Source organism: Schistocerca nitens, chromosome 4, assembly GCF_023898315.1.
Source record: "Schistocerca nitens isolate TAMUIC-IGC-003100 chromosome 4, iqSchNite1.1, whole genome shotgun sequence".
NCBI lineage: Eukaryota > Metazoa > Arthropoda > Insecta > Orthoptera > Acrididae > Schistocerca > Schistocerca nitens.
This window is the reverse complement of record NC_064617.1, coordinates 567,148,360-567,171,268: the sequence shown is the minus strand read 5'-3', so window position 1 is coordinate 567,171,268 and position 22,909 is coordinate 567,148,360. Positions and strand designations below refer to the sequence as shown.

General features: G+C 41.1%; 1 protein-coding gene across 1 annotated transcript in view; it reads left to right on the top strand.

The window, feature by feature from the left end:
* The window catches only part of LOC126252432 (uncharacterized), a 48,737-nt gene extending 31,673 nt beyond the window's left edge, over positions 1-17,064 (top strand). Inside the window, exons 4-5 of the mRNA XM_049953324.1 lie at positions 8,685-8,844; positions 16,991-17,064. Of these exons, the coding sequence (XP_049809281.1) occupies positions 8,685-8,844; positions 16,991-17,064 (234 nt within the window). The remainder of the gene's footprint in view (positions 1-8,684; positions 8,845-16,990) is intronic.
* The last annotated feature ends 5,845 nt before the right edge of the window (positions 17,065-22,909 follow it).

Sequence of the window (22,909 nt, the reverse complement as noted above, 5' to 3'; positions counted from 1 at the left end):
TTCACCTACACATCAACTCAGCCAATGAACACATCCGTCAACTCCTATCCTTAATAAAAGTCCTCAGTCTTTCCTCTCCCACATCCACACCGGCTGTTCAGAGCATCCTCCTACAGGCCAACCGCAAATTAGAACAGCATGCCACCCTTCACCTCAAAAAACTTTCCAATCTCCTGGTTTCCCACATCCGGAAAGGCAACTCACTCACCCTTCACAACCTTTCCAGCAAACCTCAACCTCCTCTCATTGCACACAAACCCAGTCTCTCCCATCTACGCAGTCTCCCACTTCCAGCTCCACTCCCTCCAAAACCTCAAAATTCCAATCAACACAATCTGGAACCACAACACCCTAATTCAGTAGTTAACCTTTCCTCCAAACCTCTCTCCCAATCCGAAACCTCTGTCCTATCCAAAGGCCTCACCTTCAGCCCCACTCCCAGATTCAACCAAACAGCCCTCGTCAAAGATTTACTGTCCTACACTCGTACTCTCTGCTGGAAATATCGCTTTGCCACGAAGAAAAATGATCCTAATCCTACTCCTAATGATCCAACTCCCCAAGACACTATCCAAATTGAACCCTGCCTGGAATAGTTCCGTCCTCCATCACAGCGGGACCCACCTCCTCTTCCACAAAATCTCCCACTCCAAACTTTCCAGGATTTTCTGACTTCCAGCCTTGCTTCTCAATCCTTCTTAAAAAACCTTAATCCTACTCCCAACATCACCACTGCTGAAGCCCAGGCTATCCGTGATCTGAAGGCTGACCAATCCATCGTCATTCTTCCAGCAGACAAGGGTTCCACGACCGTGGTACTTGATTGTCGGGAGTATGTGGCCGAAGGACTGCGTCAGCTTTCAGACAACACCACATACAAAGTTTGCCAAGGTAATCCCATTCCTTATGTCCAGGCGGAGCTTCAAGGAATCATCAGAATCTTAGGCCCCCTGCAAAACCTTTCACCTGACTCCATCAACCTCCTGACCCCACCGACACCCTGCACCCGTACCTTCTACCTTCTTCCTAAAATTCATAAACCAAATCATCCCGGCCGCCCCATTGTAGCTGGTTACCAAGCCCCAACAGAACGTATCTCTGCCTACATAGATCAACACCTTCAATCCATTACATACAGTCTCCCATCCTTCATCAAAGACACCAACCACTTTCTCGAATGCCTGGAATCCTTACCCAATCTGTTACCCCCGGAAACCATTCTTGTAACCATTGATGCCACTTCCTTATACACAAATATTCTGCACGTCCAGGGCCTCGCTGCGATGGAGCACTTCCTTTCATGCCGATCACCTGCCACCCTACCGAAAACCTCTTTCCTCATTACCTTAGCCAGCTTCATCCTGACCCACAACTTCTTCACTTTTGAAGGCCAGACATACCAATAATTAAAGGGAACAGCCATGGGTACCAGGATGGCCCCCTTGTACGCCAACCTATTCATGGGTCGCTTAGAGGAAGCCTTCTTGGTTACCCAGGTCTGCCAACCCAAAGTTTGGTACAGATTTATTGATGACATGTTCATGATCTGGACTCACAGTGAAGAAGAACTCCAGAATTTCCTCTCCAACCTCATCTCCTTTGGTTCCATCAGATTCACGTGGTCCTACTCTAAATCCCACGCCACTTTCATTGACGTTGACCTCCATCTGTCCAATGGCCAGCTTCACACGTCCGTCCACATCAAACCCACCAACAAGCAACAGTACCTCCATTATGACAGCTGCCACCCATTCCACATCAAACGGTCCCTTCCCTACAGCCTTAGTCTTCATGGCAAACGAATCTGCTCCAGTCCGGAATCCCTGAACCATTACACCAACAACCTGACAACAGCTTTCGCATCCCGCAACTACCCTCAAACCCAGAACCTCCCACAGAAGAACCACAAAAGTGCCCCACTTGTGACAGGATACTCTCCGGGACTGGACCAGACTCTGAATGTGGCTCTCCAGCAGGGATACGACTTCCTCAAATCCTGCCCTGAAATGAGATCCATCCTTCATGAAATCCTCCCCATTCCACCAAGAGTGTCATTCCGCCATCCACCTAACCTTCGTAACCTGTTAGTTCATCCCTATGAAATCCCCAAACCACCTTCCCTACCCTCTGGCTCCTACCCTTGTAACCGCCCCCGGTGTTAAACCTGTCCCATGCACTCTCCCACCACCACCTACTCCAGTCCTGTAACCCGGAAGGTGTTCACAATCAAAGGCAGAGCAACATGTGAAAGCACCCACGTGATTTACCAACTGACCTGCCTACACTGTGACGCATTCTATGTGGGAATGACCAGCAACAAACTGTCCATTTGCATGAATGGACACAGGCAGACAGTGTTTGTTGGTAATGAGGATCACCCTGAGGCTAAACATGCCTTGGTGCACGGCCAGCACATCTTGGCACAGTGTTACACCGTCCGGGTTATCTGGATACTTCCCACTAACACCAACCTATCCGAACTCCGGAGATGGGAACTTGCTCTTCAATACATCCTCTCTTCCCGTTACCCACCAGGCCTCAATCTCCACTAATTTCAAGTTGCCGCCACTCACACCACCTGTCATTCAACAACATCTTTGCCTCTGCACTTCCGCCTCGACTGACATCCCTGCCCAAACTCTTTGTCTTTAAACATGTCTGCTTGTGTCTGTATATGTGTGTGTGTGCGATGTATACCAGTCCTTTTTTTCCCCCTAAGGTAAGTCTTTGCGCTCCCGGGATTGGAATGACTCCTTACCCTCTCCCTTAAAACTCACATCCTTTCGTCTTTCCCTCTCCTTCCCCTCTTTCCTGATGGGGCAACAGTTTATTGCGAAAGCTTGAATTTTGTGTGTTTGTTTGTGTTAGTTTGTGTGTCTATCGACCTGCCAGCGCTTCGTTTGGTAAGTCACATCATCTTTGTTTTTAGATATATTTTTCCCACGTGGAATGTTTCCCTCTATTATATTCATATCATTAATTTGAACCCAAAAATTACGTTTGTTATTGTCACTGTTGCATTTCGATATCTTTTCTGTCGTCTTATTTTCTCTTTCTGTTTTTGCCAGTAGTTTCACTTTGTATTCACCTTCTCCTTTTTACCGTAATCCACTATACTATTTTATCCCGCCTATATATACTCAATAATACGTAACCCACTTCCTACCATAACCAACTACCGCTGCTATAAAATCCACTGTTTCTAGTTCACAAACAGTTCCTCTCATCTATTAAACAACCATTTAGGCTAGTTCTAATAACTTTCGCTTTATTTCCATTTCCGTTTTTCCCACATCACTGATAATTTTAAGCCGCTTCCCACAGGTTTTAACGTCATTATTTCTTCGTCAGACAATTGTTAGCTTCACTTTCATAATCGGCCACCACAAAACCACTCCTTTTAATACATTTACACGCAGTTTTTTCGAAATTTTCCCGAATTTCTCCGTCCTTTAACGTGTTTTGGCGGCAACACAACTACCTAACTTTTGTGCACATCGTTGTCTACCAACCCAAGTCCAACATAGCCCAGCTGTAACCAACACTTTTTCGCCTTTTTTCACACCAGATCTCCAGTTATTTTCCAGTTCACCTTTATCTGTCCCCATATATTTCTATTTTCGTTTTCATATCAGCCTCATGTTACACTTTCCACCTTCTAATAGCATGTCACCCTCACAACACCCCCACAACGACCCCATTAAGTTTTATTTACATTCCCTCCGCAAACATGCCTCCGCCCTAGCCAGATTACGCTCCCATATTCTATTTTCTCAGGCTTGTCTGACATTTGGCATTACCCCCAAAGGACTCACACTTAAAGTTCCCATCTCTGGCTGCAACCCTTCTTTCCATCTGTCCCTATACCAGTTCCAAACTGACCAATCCATTGCTCTCACCCACCTAATACTTCACCTACACATCAACTCAGCCAATGAACACACCCGTCAACTCCTATCCTTAATAAAAGTCCTCAATCTTTCCTCTCCCACATCCACACCGGCTGTTCAGAGCATCCTCCTACAGGCCAACCGCAAATTAGAACAGCATGCCACCCTCCACCTCAAAAAACTTTCCAATTTCCTGGTTTCCCACCTCCAGAAAGGCAACTCACTCACCCTTCACAACCTTTCCAGCAAACCTCAACCTCGTCTCATTACACACAAACCCAGCCTCTCCCATCTACGCAACTCCCACTTCCAGCTCCACTCCCTCCAAAACCTCAAAATTCCAATCAACACAATCTGGAACCACAACACCCTAATTCAGTAGTTAACCTTTCCTCCAAACCTCTCTCCCAATCCGAAACCTCTGTCCTATCCAAAGGCCTCACCTTCAGCCCCACTCCCAGATTCAACCAAACAGCCCTCGTCAAAGATTTACTGTCCTACACTCGTACACTCTGCTGGAAATATCACTTTGCCACGAAGAAAAATGATCCTAATCCTACTCCTAATGATCCAACTCCCCAAGACACTATCCAAATTGAACCCTGCCTGGAACAGTTCCGTCCTCCATCACAGCGGGACCCACCTCCTCTTCCTCAAAATCACCCTCTCCAAACCTTCCAGGAATTTCTGACTTCCAGCCTTGCTTCTCAATCCTTCTTAAAAAACCTTAATCCTACTCGCAACATCACCACTGCTGAAGCCCAGGCTATCCGTGATCTGAAGGCTGACCAATCCATCATCATTCTTCCGGCGGACAAGGGTTCCACGACCGTGGTACTTGATTGTCGGGAGTATGTGGCCGAGGGACTGCGTCAGCTTTCAGACAACACCACATACAAAGTTTGCCAAGGTAATCCCATTCCTTATGTCCAGGCGGAGCTTCAAGGAATCCTCAGTACCTTAGGCACCCTGCAAAACCTTTCACCTGACTCCATCAACCTCCTGACCCCACCGACACCCCACACCCCTACCTTCGACCTTCTTCCTAAAATTCACAAACCCAATCATCCCGGCTGCCCCATTGTAGCTGGTTATCAAGCCCCCACAGAACGTATCTCTGCCTACGTAGATCAACACCTTCAACCCATTACATGCAGTCTCCCATCCTTCATCAAAGACACTAACCACTTTCTCGAATGCCTGGAATCCTTACACAATCTGTTACCCCCAGAAACCATCCTTGTAACCATTGATGCCACTTCCTTATACACAAATATTCTGCACGTCCAGGGCCTCGCTGCGATGGAGCACTTCCTTTCACGCCGATCACCTGCCACCCTACCGAAAACCTCTTTCCTCATTACCTTAGCCAGCTTCATACTGACCCACAACTTCTTCACTTTTGAAGGCCAGACATACCAACAATTAAAGGGAACAGCCATGGGTACCAGGATGTCCCACTCGTACGCCAACCTATTCATGGGTCGCTTAGAGGAAGCCTTCTTGGTTACCCAGGTCTGCCAACCCAAAGTTTGGTACAGATTTATTGATGACATGTTCATGATCTGGACTCACAGTGAAGAAGAACTCCAGACTTTCCTCTCCAACCTCAACTCCTTTGGTTCCATCAGATTCACGTGGTCCTACTCCAAATCCCACGCCACTTTCCTTTACGTTGACCTCCATCTGTCCAATGGCCAGCTTCACACGTCCGTCCACATCAAACCCACCAACAAGCAACAGTACCTCCATTATGACAGCTGCCACCCATTCCACATCAAACGGTCCCTTCCCTACAGCCTAGGTCTTCGTGGCAAACGAATCTGCTCCAGTCCGGAATCCCTGAACCATTACACCAACAACCTGACAACAGCTTTCGCATCTCGCAACTACCCTCCCGACCTGGTACAGAAGCAAATAACCAGAGCCACTTTTTCATCCCCTCAAACCCAGAACCTCCCACCGAAGAACCACAAAAGTGCCCCACTTGTGACAGGATACTTTCCGGGACTGGACCAGACTCTGAATGTGGCTCTCCAGCAGGGATACGACTTCCTCAAATCCTGCCCTGAAATGAGATCCATCCTTCATGAAATCCTCCCCACTCCACCAAGAATGTCTTTCCGCCGTCCACCTAACCTTCGTAACCTGTTAGTTCATCCCTATGAAATCCCCAAACCACCTTCCCTACCCTCTGGCTCCTACCCTTGTAACCGCCTCCAGTGTAAAACCTGTCCCATGCACCCTCCCACCACCACCTACTCCAGTCCTGTAACCCGGAAGGTGTACACAATCAATGGCAGAGCCACGTGTGAAAGCACCCACGTGATTTACCAACTGACCTGCCTACACTGTGACGCATTCTATGTGGGAATGACCAGCAACAAACTGTCCATTTGCATGAATGGACACAGGCAGACAGTGTTTGTTGGTAATGAGGATCACCCTGTGGCTAAACATGCCTTGGTGCACGGCCAGCACATCTTGGCACAGTGTTACACCATCCGGGTTATCTGGATATTTCCCAGTAACACCAACCTATCCGAACTCCGGAGATGGGTACTTGCTCTTCAATATATCCTCTCTTCCCGTTACCCACCAGGCCTCAATCTCCGCTAATTTCAAGTTGCCGCCACTCACACCACCTGTCATTCAACAACATCTTTGCCTCTTCACTTCCGCCTCGACTGACATCTCTGCCCAAACTCTTTGTCTTTAAACATGTCTGCTTGTGTCTGTATATGTGTGGATGGATATGTGTGTGTGTGCGAGTGTATACCCGTCCTTTTTTCCCCCTAAGGTAAGTCTTTCCGCTCTCGGGATTGGAATGACTCCTTACCCTCTCCCATAAAACCCACATCCTTTCGTCTTTCCCTCTCCTTCCCCTCTTTCCTGATGAGGCAACAGTTTGTTGCGAAAGCTTGAATTTTGTGTGTTTGTTTGTGTTAGTTTGCGTGTCTATCGACCTGCCAGCGCTTCGTTTCGTAAGTCACATCATCTTTGTTTTTAGATATATTTTTCCCACGTGGAATGTTTCCCTCTATATATATATATATATATATATATATATATATATATATATATATATATATATATATATATATATATATAGAGGGGAAACATTCCACGTAGGAAAAATATATCTAAAAACAAAGATGATGTGACTTACCAAATGAAAGTGCTGGCAGGTCGACAGACACACAAACATACACACAAAATTCAAGCTTTCGCAACGAACTGTTGCCTCATCAGGAAAGAGGGAAGGAGAGGGAAAGACGAAAGGATGTGGGTTTTAAGGGAGAAGGTAAGGAGTCATTCCAATCCCGGGAGCGGAAAGACTTACCTTAAGGGGGAAAAAAGGACGGGTATACACTCGCACACACACACATATCCATCCACACATATCCATACATATACTGTGTCTGTATATATATAGTGTTTGTTTGTGTGTCTATCGACATGCCAGCGCTTTCGTTTGGTAAGTCACATCATCTTTGTTTTAAGATATATTTTTCCCACGTGGAATGTTTCCCTCTATTAATTTATATATATATATATATATATATATATATATATATATATATAAAAAACAAAGATGATGTGACTTACCAAATGAAAGTGCTGGCAGGTCGACAGACACACAAACGAACACAAACATACACACAAAATTCAAGCTTTCGCAACAAACTGTTGCCTCATCAGGAAAGAGGGAAGGAGAGGGAAAGACGAAAGGATGTGGGTTTTAAGGGAGAAGGTAAGGAGTCATTCCAATCCCGGGAGCGGAAAGACCTACCTTAGGGGGAAAAAAGGACGGGTATACACTCGCACACACACACACACACATATCCATCCACACATATACAGACACAAGCAGACATCTCACAAGCAGACATATTTAAAGACCAGCGGAAAATAAAATGTTTTTTGGTTATGGTTTGGAAGTGGGTTACGTATTATTGAGTATATATAGGCGGGATAAAATTGTATAGTAGATCACGGTGAAAAGCGGAAGGTGAATACAAAATGAGATTACTGGAAAAAACAGAAAGAGAAAATAAAGAGAATATAAGACGACAGGAAAGATTTCGAAATGCAACAGCGACAATAACAAACGTAATTGTTGGGTTCAAATTAATTATAACCATATATATATATATATATATATATATATATATATATATATATATATATATATATATATATATATATATATATATAGAGGGAAACATTCCACTGGGAAAAATATAATATATGTGAAACAAAGATGATGTGACTTACCAAATGAAAGTGCTGGCAGGTCGATAGACACACAAACAAACACAAACATACACACAAAATTCTAGCTTTCGCAACCAACGGTTGCCTCGTCAGGAAAGAGGGAAGGAGAGGGAAAGACGAAAGGATGTGGGTTTTAAGGGAGAGGGTAAGGAGTCATTCCAATCCCGGGAGCCGAAAGACTTACCTTAGGGTGATAAAGGACGGGTATACTCTCGCACACACACATATCCATCCACACATATACAGACACAATTAGACATATTCTTTGAATAATAAGTTTTCAACAACTAACTACTCCAAAGTGTAGGCTTAGTTCTATTAATAAACATATTGTGCAGTCAGTGAAGCAGTACAATAGGAAACATTTGATGTCAGTGGTATTGCCAGATTTGAAGAATGTGACAGCTATAAGATTAATGGTACTATAAAATGGCAATTTGAGTCTATAAATGTGTGCCACTAGTCTCTAGTAAATTTAGCCATTGTTTTGTTGATACCTTTCTTTCTATTTTGCAGAGTGGACTACAGCTCATCCTAGATCATTTGTCTGAACGTGTTCCGCAACTACTACCAGAAACTGAACTTATGGAATTTCTACTCTCTGTTTCATGGCTTCATGATCCTCAGTATCTTGTTTCTCATTTTGCGTCCTTACCGCAAACTGATATTGATACAGGCAAGTTCCGCTATTACATAATGTAAACATCTAACATTACAAAAAAAGTAAGGAAAAAAAGAAGTTAATTCATTGTGTTACAGTTACCAGTGTATTCACTTCACTTCAATGTTAACACCTTTCATGCATATTCTCTGATACAACCCCTTGTGCAGTCTTAAGGATAAATACAATACAGCAAATCATTATTTAATGAAATAAACAATGGAAAGTTCAGGATTGTCTCTGGGCACTAAAGTCTGATTGCGACTGCATCTGATGTGGCAAAACACCTAGCAGGGGTGGGTAATGCAGGTAAGATGGTGGTATGAGGGAGGAAGGGGGGGGGATAAAATGGTAATGTGGGAGAAGATGCCAACGCTGTTTCTGGAAGCATGCTGGGGCGTAGTGGGGGCAGGATTGGAGTGCTAGGTGCATCACTGGGGTGCTGGGGATGAGGGTGGGGAAGATGAGGAGGAAAATGAGAGAAGTAGACAAGATGAAAGGATTTGTAGGTGAAATGGTAGCATAGAGGGCGTATGTGTGCTGGAATAAGAGCAAGGAAGGGATAGGGAGGTGGAGGACAGGGACTAGCAAATGCTGAGACCAGGATAGTGGCAAGAGGGGTTATGGGAATGAAGGACATGTTATGGGCAAGTTTCCATCTGTGCAGTTCAGAAAAGCTGTTGGTGGGAAGATTCCAGATGGCACAGACTGTGAAGCAGTCATTAAAGTTAAGCCTGTCACACTGGGTGGCATCTGAAAAGGGGTTGGGGGTGAGAGGGGGGGGGGGGGGGGTGAATGGTCAAGCTGTTTCTTAGCCACAGTCTGTTAGTGACAAGTTGTGTGGACAGACAGCTTATTAGTGCTCATGGGCATGTAAGATGTGGCACAGTGGTTTAGCAACTAAGTTTGTAGATCACATGGCTGCTTTCACAGGTGGCCTTGCTTTTAATGGTGTAGAAGATGCCAGTGACAATAGGAGTGGATATATGGGACAGATCTTGCCCCTAACCTTGCTGCTCATATTTCAGATTAATTTTGTTGCAAAACTGGAAAAAATGCTACTCTGTGTCTGTGCGCATGAAGTTTTTCTACTACTTGGAGCAAATGTGACGGGGTGAGGGGAGGTTGCTTTATTTGTGTGATAATGTCTGTGAATGATAAGAATTTGGTAATTTTCATTAATTATCTTACTGTCCAGATTTCTTGACGTTCATTGTCTATGTTATTGCTCAATCTGTAGTGATACAAAATTCCTACATGCTGCAGGATAATACGGTTGAACTAGAAAGTGTTTAAACAAAACAGACTAACTCTTCACAATTACATTATCCAGCATGAACTACTATATCTGTACCAAAATTCAACTCAGATACAGTTTATAAGTCAGTAATGTTTTATGATATTAACATTGCTGAGGTTCTTCAAATTATGATCTAATATTTATTTAAATACTAATAATTAAAAAAAAATGATTCATTTCAAAAGTTTCTTTTGTATATTCATGCACCAGTGAAATAATTTTCTATAGTTTAACAATGTAGGGATAGACAGATTGACATGTTTACCATACAGACGATCATGATGCACAGTGAGGGGAGGTGAAGATCCCCACACTATGCAACCTCACATATCAAAGAAAAATGACCTTTTTCTGTCCGTAGGATGGTCAAGGGCCAACTCTCATCAACTTCAGTCCTTGCAAGAAAGATGAGAGCAATGTCAACATGTCGTGTGTCCTGTGGTGCAAACTGCTGTATGATACGGATCTTGGATGGATAGTATTTGAGAATCGGTTTGGAGCATCTTCAGTGTAGTGGACCATGGAATGTTCAACTGTCATGGCACAGCGAGTGCATTGCTTGATGACCGGGAATTGTGCACAGCATTGTCTGCCATAGCAACAGCAATTTCAGCCACCTGTGTTGCAACCGGTCGTTGGCCACCTCCCAGAGTGACAGCCAGTTCTCCTGTTGATTTGAGCTGCTTCATCATGCTCCACACAGGTGGAGAAAGAGGACCCTTCCATTTTCCTTTCAGCCAGCAATATCCTCAAAGTGCAGTTGCAGCATATCTGTTGTTTTTATAATAGAGCTTCACCAATAATGCCCTGCTCCTTTTGTCCAAGCTCATATTGACATGTCAACAAGTGCACTGTGATTGGTCAGACATATGAGACTATGAATCATGATGACTGATCATTGCACCCGCTGGCCATAGTTGTAACTGGTTGGTGGCACTGCCTCATCCTCTGGACATTAATGCTACCAAGTTCAGTACTCATATAGTAATTAGTTTCTATGTTAAAACATGTTAACTAGGGAAAGTTTAATTATTACCACCTGGTATAAATACATCAGGTTAAAGTATCTCTTTCTACTTACTGCCTTTGACAAAACCAATGACCAGAAGTATACTTACATATGGCATACAGTGCTTCAGTGGTCATTGCTACCTTTCAAATACAAAATTGATTAACTTTTCAATTACTAGTGCCTCCTTAACCAATTTTCTGCTCCCTCATCTAATAGTATTCTCACTTATGCTCTTTTTTGTGGTTTCAGTGTCTTCTTTCACCATTTCACATGGTCAGTTACTACACTTCTCATAGGAGAATTTATGTTTTTTCACATTTCTCACAGTAGGTTTATATTTTTCACATTTTTTTTGTACATCTTATGCATCAATGGAACATCAGCTACAAAAAATAGTCTTACTTAGGTGGGTAGGAAACATGTTAATGTATCTGGGATTGACTTATCATTGGGAAGAAGTAGAAACTTTACATAACTCTGAGTGAAATTTTTCAACACAGAAGAGGCTGAAGACAGAACAACAACTAATACAAGCATTCATACAAAATCTTTAAAAGGTCTGCATGTGAGTGAAGAATGTAAGAAATGTGTTATTAACTACATACACAAAGACACTTTATGGAAGTTTGAAACTGTAATTATTTGCAACCTGTCATAAATTATAAACTGGAATAATAAATGAAAAGCACAAGTTTGCTTTTGTTCTACAATATTACCTTTATTGTGTTAACTGGTTTTCAGCTTACAAGGGCAACTCGTGCACTGGTGGGGAGCGCCAAAGATGACCTGGGTCTGAGGAAGGCCGGCGTGTACCAGATTCTGTGTCAATGTGGCAAGTCGTATATTGGTCAGACGATGCGTACTGTTGAGGATCGATGCCGTGAACACCAGAGGCACACTCGACTGATGTATCCGAGCAAGTCGGTGGTCGCTGAACATTGTTTGTCGGAAAATCACGCTATGGAGCATGAACGCACAAGGATTCTGGTACAGACATTGAGATACCAGGACAGCGCTGTTAGAGAGGCCATCGAAATTCGCACCAGTGATGACCTCATATACCATGACTGTGGCTATAATCTTAGCAAGGCTTGGGAACCAGCGATTGGGTTAATCAAGAGTAAATTGAGCAAATGTATAGTTGTGACAACCACGGCGGACAGAGCCATCACACCGACGTCATCTCAGACGCCGTCGCAATCTGTTCCACCGCGTGACCATGGCGCGGGGCGCGGATGGCGGAGGGAGTGCGCCGCGGGCGGAGGGTATTTAAATTGGCTGCCGCCGCGACCGAAGCCAGTTCCCACTGAGGAGCCATAGCGTACGGATCTCTGTACCGGCACGTTCACAAGAGCTCAGTCCGTCAGTTCACCTGATGATGGCGATATGTATGATCGCCGAAATATTGTGCCCGTTGGACACTGTTGACCGGCAATACACCTGTGGATATTTTGATTATCAAATACGCCGGGAGAAACTCAAGAATCAAATCTCATTATTGATTCTCACAATAATGGTTGTAGTATTCAGTTATCATAAGACATAGAAAGCTGGTGGATTGCAATTGCCAATACAAATGAATTTCAAACCATATAATTCTATGGCTGACTATTTACAAATGAAGTATGTAAATGGAAAGTATAATAATAGATATAGAACTGTTGAAGAAATTCAGCTAAATTATTCCTCATCAGCTGTAGAAAGAAGAAACAGCAGCAACAGTCGTAAGGCAAGAAGGTGAGTATAAACGTAGCTGAGAAACATCCAGTGGCAACCACTCATCAATAAAAATATACAATGCAGATTGCCAGAACAGACGATTGTGGTCATGCCCCTACAGCAGTGTAAGAAACCTTCCTACTGAGAGATTTCTCTAAAACTCATTACATGCCCCTGGGGCACTCTAGATGATACCCTTGTTTCTGATGAACACTTGCTGTTGAGGTCTATGTACTGGTTTCTATTAAGAAATCTTTGAGCCATTCACATATCTGGGAAAATAATCAATGTGCTCAGCTTTGTTAACAGTCTGTGGAGGGGCACTGTGTCTAGAACTTACCAGAAATCTGGGAGGATGGAATCCACATGTTGCCCTTCATGTATGATTTGCAGTATATCATGCAATAAAATGGCTAGCTGAGTTTTCCACTAGTCATGCTTTTTAAATCCATGCTGAACTGTGGACAGAAGCTATACAGGGTTATTCAGAATGGTCATAACACTTTTAAGTGATTGTAAAAATGTTTGTATTGAGGCAATGTGGTATATGAATATATGTAAAGAAACAGCAGATCTAGAACTTACTTGTGTCATTGTTCACAAATGTTCAGCATGTGAACCAGTAATCACATGACGCAAATTTAGTCTACAGTTCCTTGGGCCCATATTCACCCCAAAATGCTGCAGCGATATCAGTCACAGCTGCCCTGATATGCCTGCATTTACAAAGGCATTCTCTTTCCTTAAACTTCTATATCCACTTGTAAGTGAATTGCCTCATAGGTGGAACATTGTTAAATGTAGACTTGAAGTTCTTATGTGTGGCAGTCATGGACTTGCTCTTAGAGAACTCCATCATGTAAAATACTGTCTTTATTGGTGTGGCAGCCACATTGCTGGAAAAAATATCATATTGAGTTGCTGTATTCATATATAACTCAATACAAACATTTTTTAAAATCATTTTGAATGTATGGAAATTTTTAACTACTATGAAAAAATTGTTTGGACTGGAATTTTCTAATGTTTAGATGTGGCTCAAAAAAAGAAAACAGTTTACAGCTCCACATCACATTGTTTCTTTATTAGGAACAACCAGCATAATTAATAATTCCTTTTGGTTTGTTTCATTTCTTTAACTAATGTTTGAAATTCATTAGTAATGTTAATAAATAGAAATTCTCTCCTGTTTTGCAATTGTGGTTCTTTTTATGAATTAATTTCCAATTTATCTGAAATAAGGAGAATGAATATTTTTGTTTATATCATTTGCAATTTTAAGTTGTTTCTAGTACATAATTCCATTATTATTTAGTACTGATGATGAATTTTATAACCTAATAAATTTTTCTCTGAAATTGAATGGGCTGCTTCACATGCATTATCAGTGCAGTCAAACAGCAATAAATAGAATCTCTAGAGAAGGCGAAATTCATTGAATATATCATGGATTTGATATAACAAGGTTTATAAAAATAAAGTAGTTTACAGTCTATGGTTTTTTTTTTTTTTTTTGCATTTGTGTGTGATATAGGCCTCTGTTGGGTTTTGATAATATAACAAGAAAATCAAAATAGGTTGTTATGCACATTGTTTTATTTTTTCTGAAATAGATGTCAATTTTGAGTTAAAGTAAAATATTTTCATCATAAGAAATTCTGTTCAGTAAAAGAATATGCAGTGCATACATAAAAATTTCCAGAAATCATTGGCATTAAAAGTAATCCATAACTTTGGCTTGCTTTAAACTTTTGATCACCTGTGAGTCAATTTCATTGTCTGGGATTATGATGGATGAGAACACATTATCCTCTACTTCCTCAAACTCTCCACGTATTCTCTGTGTTGAGAGCCACTTTAGCCTGCCTGGCCATCACTGATGATGCTTCTTTGACCTTCCCCTCTTACTCTTCCCATTCCTTTTGATCTCTTTTTTATTTGCTGTCTTCATGGAATCAACAATCTCAGCTTATGGTAGTGATTCTGCTACTGTGACATCCTTGTCCATATACACAAAATCTTGAAAATGAAAATGAGCACTGTTAAAGTGAGTCATCACTTTCATCCATTCAGACTCGAGGATACTGATGGAGGCCTGTAAGTGCTGTATAAAATAAAAAACTTTAATCAGAACTCCCACAAACCAATGTTGGAAGCAAACTAAGATCTTACATGCTAAAGTTTTAAACTCACCAACTGCTCATTTTCATCTGTCACCAAAAATCCAAATGTTCAGAAATAACTGATGATTATTTGCTCATTCATGTTTCTCCACATTTTATTAAACATTCTCATAACATCTAAAATGTTGATAGTTGTAGGGTTGTCATCATTGGTACTGTGGACTGCCATTCAAACCATTTCATATCTGTAGTTTTTTTGGCATTCTTGATTATTCTTTGATCTAAGGGCTGCAATTTTGATGTAGTGTTAGGTGCTAAAAATTTTACTGTGTTGGATTTTAATGGAGGGATAGCATTGTGCACACTGCAATCGTCCAAAAACAAAACAACTTTTCGATTTTCACAAGTAATTTTCCTATCAAAATCGTTTTACTAGTTAGAAAACACTTATGAAGCCATCTATGCTTTCTTGTTCACAGTGTACTGGTTCACCACACTATTTTCATTCTACAGTGTACTGGTTCATCACACCATTTTCATACTGCTTCTCTACCATTCCACTCTCGAATGGCACGTGGGAAAAAGGAACACCTAAATCTTTCCGTTCGAGCTCTGATTTCTCTTATTTTATTATGATGACCATTTATCCCTATATAGGTGGGTATCGACAAAATATTTTCACATTTGGAAGAGAAAGTTGGTGATTGAAATTTCATAAATAGATCTCACTGCAAAGAAAACCGCCTTTGTTTCAGTGACTGCCACCCCAATGCGCGTATTGTATCAGTGACACTCTCACCGCTATTGCGCGGTAACATTTTTTCGATGTCCTCCATCAATCCTACCTGGTAAGGATCCCACAACACGCAGCAATATTCCAGCAGAGGATGGAAAACTGTAATGGGGGCTGTCTCTTTAGTGGGTTTGTCACATCTTCTAAGTGTTCTGCCAACAAAGGACAGTCTTTGTTAGGCCAACCCCACAATATTGTCTGTGTGGTCTTTCCAATTTAAGTTGCTTCCCCCTGTGACATTTTGCTCCTCAGAAAGTGAAAGTGTTGTATGGAAGACATGTTTAAAGAATTCCAAGTTTGTCTGCATTAAAAACATCATCTGGTTCGTAATCTTGAAGGATCCCCTGCCATTCTAACTTCCGCTCATCACAGAATTTGTTATCTAAATTGGCACTTTCCCCACTCCAATTTCAGAAGGCAATACTGTGTCTCTTCCTGAAATTTTCTAACCAATCGTTACTTGTACGAATCTTATCATATCCCAATGCTGCTGCAAAATAATCTGCCTTTTCTTTCAAAATAAGTCCACCAATGTTCACATTATTGTTCCTTTGTCGTCAGAACCACTGCACTAAACTCTTCTAAATCTGGAAACTCAGCGTTTCATTGTTGTTTTCAATCTGTCTATTAATCTGTGGTAATCACATGGTCTTCATTCTTTATTGACAGTGTGCTTGCCAAAATCGTAAACTCAGCAGCTATGTCTTTCTTTTTCTTCACTCCTACTTTCTCGTCATCAATGAACTTTTGCTTTTCAACAATTGTCAGATGTTTCTGCTTAGAGCCTGTCACTGACACACACAGCTCATACTCCATCAAAACAAACACAACCACAAATCACACCTGCCTGGAGGGTGGGGCAACTGCAATGCGATGCAGATCTCACTGACACATTGATGCAGGGATTCCCCTACTTATGCACACTTCAGTATACAGAGGTATGTATAGAAGTGACTTCAATATAAAGACACTGAACTTTGATATATAGTGGTAAAATCTACCCTTCTCGAGATTTCCAAAAACTTCAATACACTGGCGAGTTTTCTTTGAAATATCAAGGTTTTGGGCTTTCAGGGGCAGGGAATAATCAAAACTTTTAGTGTAGGCAGATGATTGGTACATCAAGGTTTGATATATTGAGGTTTTGAAAATATTAAATATGTTTTATAATAATAATAATAATAATTGATAACACATACTTTTATTTTTTCCAGAGCTTGAGTTACCAGCAGCCACAGATTTTGTTCCATATAATGTGTTCTTTACTCTACCTGAACCACAAGATTAAGAGGAATTGTGAGAGAATATTTCACTGAGCTTTAAATTGTAGATAATGATGACAAAGACATTTTTGGTGCACTAAAAGGTAAGAGCTGGAGAATAAGAATGGAAAATAAAACATCTGTAATTATGAGAATATTTCTCTTTGCAATATAAAAAATGGTAACTACAGTTAGTAACAGTGACCTCAAAGGATAACACTTCAACACTGTGTGTAGGCCTAATGTTCCATTTATTTGCTTCAATGACTTGTATATGATAAAAGTTTAAAAATTTGAAATACCAACTATATAAAAAGGTATTTGTGATGGAGTTACTTCCATATTTTTTTAGTCTTTAATAATCATTTGCTTCAACTGTATAAAAATGTTATGTAATAAAATAGTGATAGTGTATGATTAAATCTCAAAAGACATGTGTCTTGAAAATACCAGTCTCAAAGATGTAAGTCTTTAAAATATAAGTCACAATGATATAAGTCATGAGGATGTAAGTCATGAGCTATAAGTCACAATGATTTAAGTAACACTGATGTAAGAGTGGAGTTTGGGACATTAAGATCAGAGAAAGTAGATGAGTTTAGAACATTTAAGAATGAATGCAAACAGATGGTTAACCAACTAGAAACTGCTTTGTTTGGGCAAACAGAGGTACCAACTAAGGATATTCAAGGGTGGGCAAAGAAACTGCAAGAGCAATATGCATTTAATGTGGCTGAAATGGAAACTCAAATTCAGTCAGTGCAGGAAAATTGTAAGTATGCACATGAAGAGGATGAGGTCTAGAGCCATGAAAGAAGTATGAAGGGAAAGAGCAATGTAACACATGTAATGACACACTCAAAAAACTTGTAGAAGTTATTGCAGCCACATATATAGAATCAGAAACTCCGGTCACACAAACAGGCAGGTTACCTGTATGGGATGTCTTTCCTTCTCATCCCACACTGTAAGGCTCCTCTGACCTGTGGTTCTGGGTGACATTTCCAAAATCTACCCCTTTTCCTAGATCTCTGCAGTCCTTTTCCTTCATCCTTCTTCCTTCCCCTTCTGCCTGAAGAAGGATCCCTGGCTCCTAAAGCTTGCCAGTCACAACAGTCTTTTATGTGTGTGTTCTGCTGTCACTTGGCGAGTAGATTTTTTACAGAGATATTTAAACAATCAGTCTCCCCAGAATCCATGAATGAATGGACTGCAGCCCATGCCCTGCACTTCACAGTGGTTTTCAGAGTATGGATGTAGATGTAGATATGTTAATGGCTGGAGTGAAATGTGAGGTCAAAGCAGTATAAAGGAATTAGTGGGTTGAGATTTTGTTAATTACTGTTCTAAGCTGTCATTGGAAAAGAGACTATGACTATTCAAAGCAACAAATAGAGAAGATAGATATTCAGATAGTAGTGGAGATACCAGAATGAGATTTTCACTCTGCAACGGAGTGTGCGCTGATATGAAACTTCCTGGCAGATTAAAACTGTGTGCCCGACCGAGACTCAAACTCGGGACCTTTGCCTTTCGCGGGCAAGTGCTCTACCAACTGAGCTACCGAAGCACGACTCACGCCCGGTACTCACAGCTTTACTTCTGCCAGTACCTCGTCTCCTACCTTCCAAACTTTACAGAAGCTCTCCTGCGAACCTTGCAGAACTAGCACTCCTGAAAGAAAGGATATTGCGGAGACATGGCTTAGCCACAGCCTGGGGGATGTTTCCAGAATGAGATTTTCACTTTGCAGTGGAGTGTGCGCTGATATGAAACTTCCTGGCAGATTAAAACTGTGTGCCCGACCGAGACTCGAACTCGGGACCTTTGCCTTTCGCGGGCAAGTGCTCTACCAACTGAGCTACCGAAGCACGACTCACGCCCGGTACTCACAGCTTTACTTCTGCCAGTACCTCGTCTCCTACCTTCGAAACTTTACAGAAGCTCTCCTGCGAACCTTGCAGAACTAGCACTCCTGAAAGAAAGGATATTGCGGAGACATGGCTTAGCCACAGCCTGGGGGATGTTTCCAGAATGAGATTTTCACTTTGCAGTGGAGTGTGCGCTGATATGAAACTTCCTGGCAGATTAAAACTGTGTGCCCGACCGAGACTCGAACTCGGGACCTTTGCCTTTCGCGGGCAAGTGCTCTACCAACTGAGCTACCGAAGCACGACTCACGCCCGGTACTCACAGCTTTACTTCTGCCAGTACCTCGTCTCCTACCTTCGAAACTTTACAGAAGCTCTCCTGCGAACCTTGCAGAACTAGCACTCCTGAAAGAAAGGATATTGCGGAGTCATGGCTTAGCCACAGCCTGGGGGATGTTTCTGCAATAATTTGTTCAATACACAAGAAAGGAAACAGACTGGAATGTGGAAATTACAGAGGAATCAGTTTGCTGAACATAATGTACAAAATCCTCTCAATGATTATTTTGGAACAACTTAAACCTTATGCAGAAAACATTATTCAAGATTACCAGGCTGGATTTTGAACAGACCATTCCACAACTGATAATTTGTTTACTATACAACAGATATTTGAGAAATACTGGTAATTTAACAAAAACACCCACTGTCTCTTCATTCACTTCCAGTGAGCCTACAACAGCATCCACAGAAGTAGCCTCTACAACACATTAGGAGAATTTAGTATACCAAGTAAAATCATTAGGATGATACAACTGTGCCTGGATGGCTCCCAGGCAGCGGTGAATTTCAGAGGTCCATATCCCCCACCTTTCCACTTAAAACAGGTTTACGACAGGGAGACACTCTTTCACGTGTCCTCTTCAACCTTGCATTAGAGAAAGTGGTTTGGGAGAGTAATTTACATCTATACAAAGGTCTTTGATTCAAACACAGTGAAGTAAAACTCCTGGCTTATGCAGATGATACAGTGTTGCTGAGTAAAACTGAAGAAGAATTGAAACACGTGTACAGATCTCTCAGGCACAGTACCAGCAAAATGGGGCTTTTGATTAACCAAGAGAAAACTGAATATATGGAAATAGGTTGAGTCATAAACCCAAATCCTTACTTTTAAATTGATCAGCATTCTAAATTCAGAAAAGTTCTCCAGTTTAAATACCTTGGATCACATTTCAACAATAAAAATATCATAACAATGGATATAAGTGAAAGAATAGCCTAAGGGTAAAGATGGCTGTACACACTAAGCAACCCACTCAAAAGTAAAGCTTTGTCAATCACCACAAAAATGAAGATATACAACACTATTGTCTGCCCCATAGTAATGTACGGTTCAGAGAGCTGGATGCTTACAAAGAATGAAAGAAAAAAACTGAATATTTTTGAAAGAAAAATAATTAGAAATATCTGGGGACCTGTGTTGGAGAATGGTGTATGGAGAATTCGAAAGAACAATGAAATTTATCAGTTAATGAAACAATCCACTATCATCCAGAAATTAAAAAGTAGGAGACTACAATCGGCTGGACATGTGGCTAGAATTGAAAACAACAGAATCACCAAGAAAGCATTTGAAGGAACTCTCCAGGCAACAAGACCATTGGTCTGACCCCGTACAAGGTGGAAAGATGACATAGAGAAGGATATTGCAGCATTAGGAATTTCCACAGCGTGGAGAGAGGCTGCGAGAGATAGAAGGTGATGGAAGCAGATCGTTGATGCGGCATGTGGTCTACAGGGCCTATGATCATTGAGGAGAGAGAGAGAGAGAGAGAGAGAGAGAGAGAGAAATCTTCCCATATCACCTGGTCTTGTCCAAGTATTCCTCCTCTTGTGATTCTTGAAGAGAGTGTTCACTGCTACTAGTTGAAATTTCTTACAGAACTTAATTACTTTTTCTCCTCTCTCATTCCTTGTCCCAAGCCCATATTCTCCTGTAACTTTTTCCTCTAATCCATTCCCCCCCCCCCTCATGACTGTTAGATTTTCATCTCCCTTTACACACTATAGCCTTTCAATTTCCTCATATACTCACTCTATCTCTTCATCTTCATCTTGCGACGTGAGCATATATACCTGAGCTATTGTTGTCGGTGTTGGTATGCTATTGATCCTGATAAGAGCAACCCTATCACTGAATTGTTCGGAGTAACACACTCTCTGCCCTATCTTCCTGTTCATAATGAATCATACTGCTGTTACAACATTTTCTGCTGCTGTTGATATTACTCTATACTTATCTGAACAGAAACCCTCATCTTCTTTCCATTTCACTTCATTGTCCTCTACTGTATCTAGATTGAGCCTTTGCATTTCCCTTTTCAGATTTTCTAGCTTTCCTACCACATTCAAGCTTCTGACAGTCCATGCCTCAACTCCGAGAATGTTATTCTTTCTTCAGTTTTTTACTCATGGTCACCTTCCCTTCGGCATTCCCCTCCCGGAGATCCGAATGGGGGACTACTCTGTAATCTTTTGCCAATGGAAAGATCATGTCACTTTTTCAATTACAGGCCACATGCCCTATGGATACATGTTTTGTGTCTTTAATGCAGCTGTTTCCATTGCCTTCTTCATTCTAATGCATTTGATCATTGCTGATTCTTCTGCCTTTAGGGGCAGTTTCCCATCCCAAGGGAAAGAAAATGCCTTGAGTGTCTGTCTGCTCCTCTGCCCTCTTTGACAAGGCCATTTGCAGAATGAGGGTGACTTCTTATGATGGAAGTCTTCAGATGACAAGCTGATTATTAATCAAAATTTAAACAGTGGTGGGTTTTCAAACTGGGACCGAGGACATTTTGATTACTAGTCAAAGATGCTACCTTAGACCACAGGTGTATCCTCAACATGGATTGTGACATATAAACAATTCTTATTGCTCTCAAAGTAGAAGACAAATTGATCAGGATTGTTGTTTTCAAATGTGGCTTTTGTCTAAATTCTATGAAACGTATGTTCCAACCACATACAGGTTCTTCTTCGATAACAGTCACACCCAGTATCACCTTCAAAATCTTGAGTTTGTTCCATGTGTACATCATCTTGGAGTACACTATTTACAAAAGTTACTTTGATGTAAAACTGGTCAAGGTTCATTTTCTGTGCAGCAGCCACTACCAACATGGTTCAAATACCATCATAACATCCAATAGGACTAAATGTTTCTTCGTGGTAAATTTCCTGCCTTTGTTCTATCCTTTGGCCACAAGTAGAGTGTCAAAGGTATTTTATGTTGGCATCTCTATACCAAGTGTGACACACAAGTTGTGCTCTCATAAAGGTGAGTAATGTGTCGTTCCATATGAAATCAACCAAGATAAAAATATATTTGTACCTTGATGATTCAGAATTTTGTAATTTTTTCTTATTTTATTGAACTTATCAAAATAACATAAAATCCAAAGTTACAAAGATTTTTAGACACTTCATTTTTGAGTTTTTAATTTTTAAAGTTCTCAAAAAGTAAGATTTTTGCCACATTTTGAAACCTTAAAATGGCCACGGCTTTAAAACTATCTGCTTTTTGACAAAATTACATGAAATGCTAAATTTTCCCTAACCAAAAGGTTTTTAAATTTCGAAAGTTTCAAAATCAGATTTTTTATTTAAAAAGAAAAGAAAAAAAGCCATGCATTAATCATGCACTATTTGTTAAAGTGTGTGCCAAATTTCATGATGATATTCCAAAGGGAACATATGGAAATAAATTTTATTTTCCCGCAATTTGTATTGGCAACAGTTTCTCAGCTGCACCTGGTTTGTAAGCTGTTAAATTAAACTACTGTTAAAATGATTGTTGAGTTCTAATTAAGCACACTTCAGCGTTTCATTTAAAAATTGTATTAAACTATCTCATATGATAATCAACATAAATAATGTAAGGAATGGTATGCATTTTCCATTTTATGTAATTTTTAATTTACGGTAGTAGAACAAT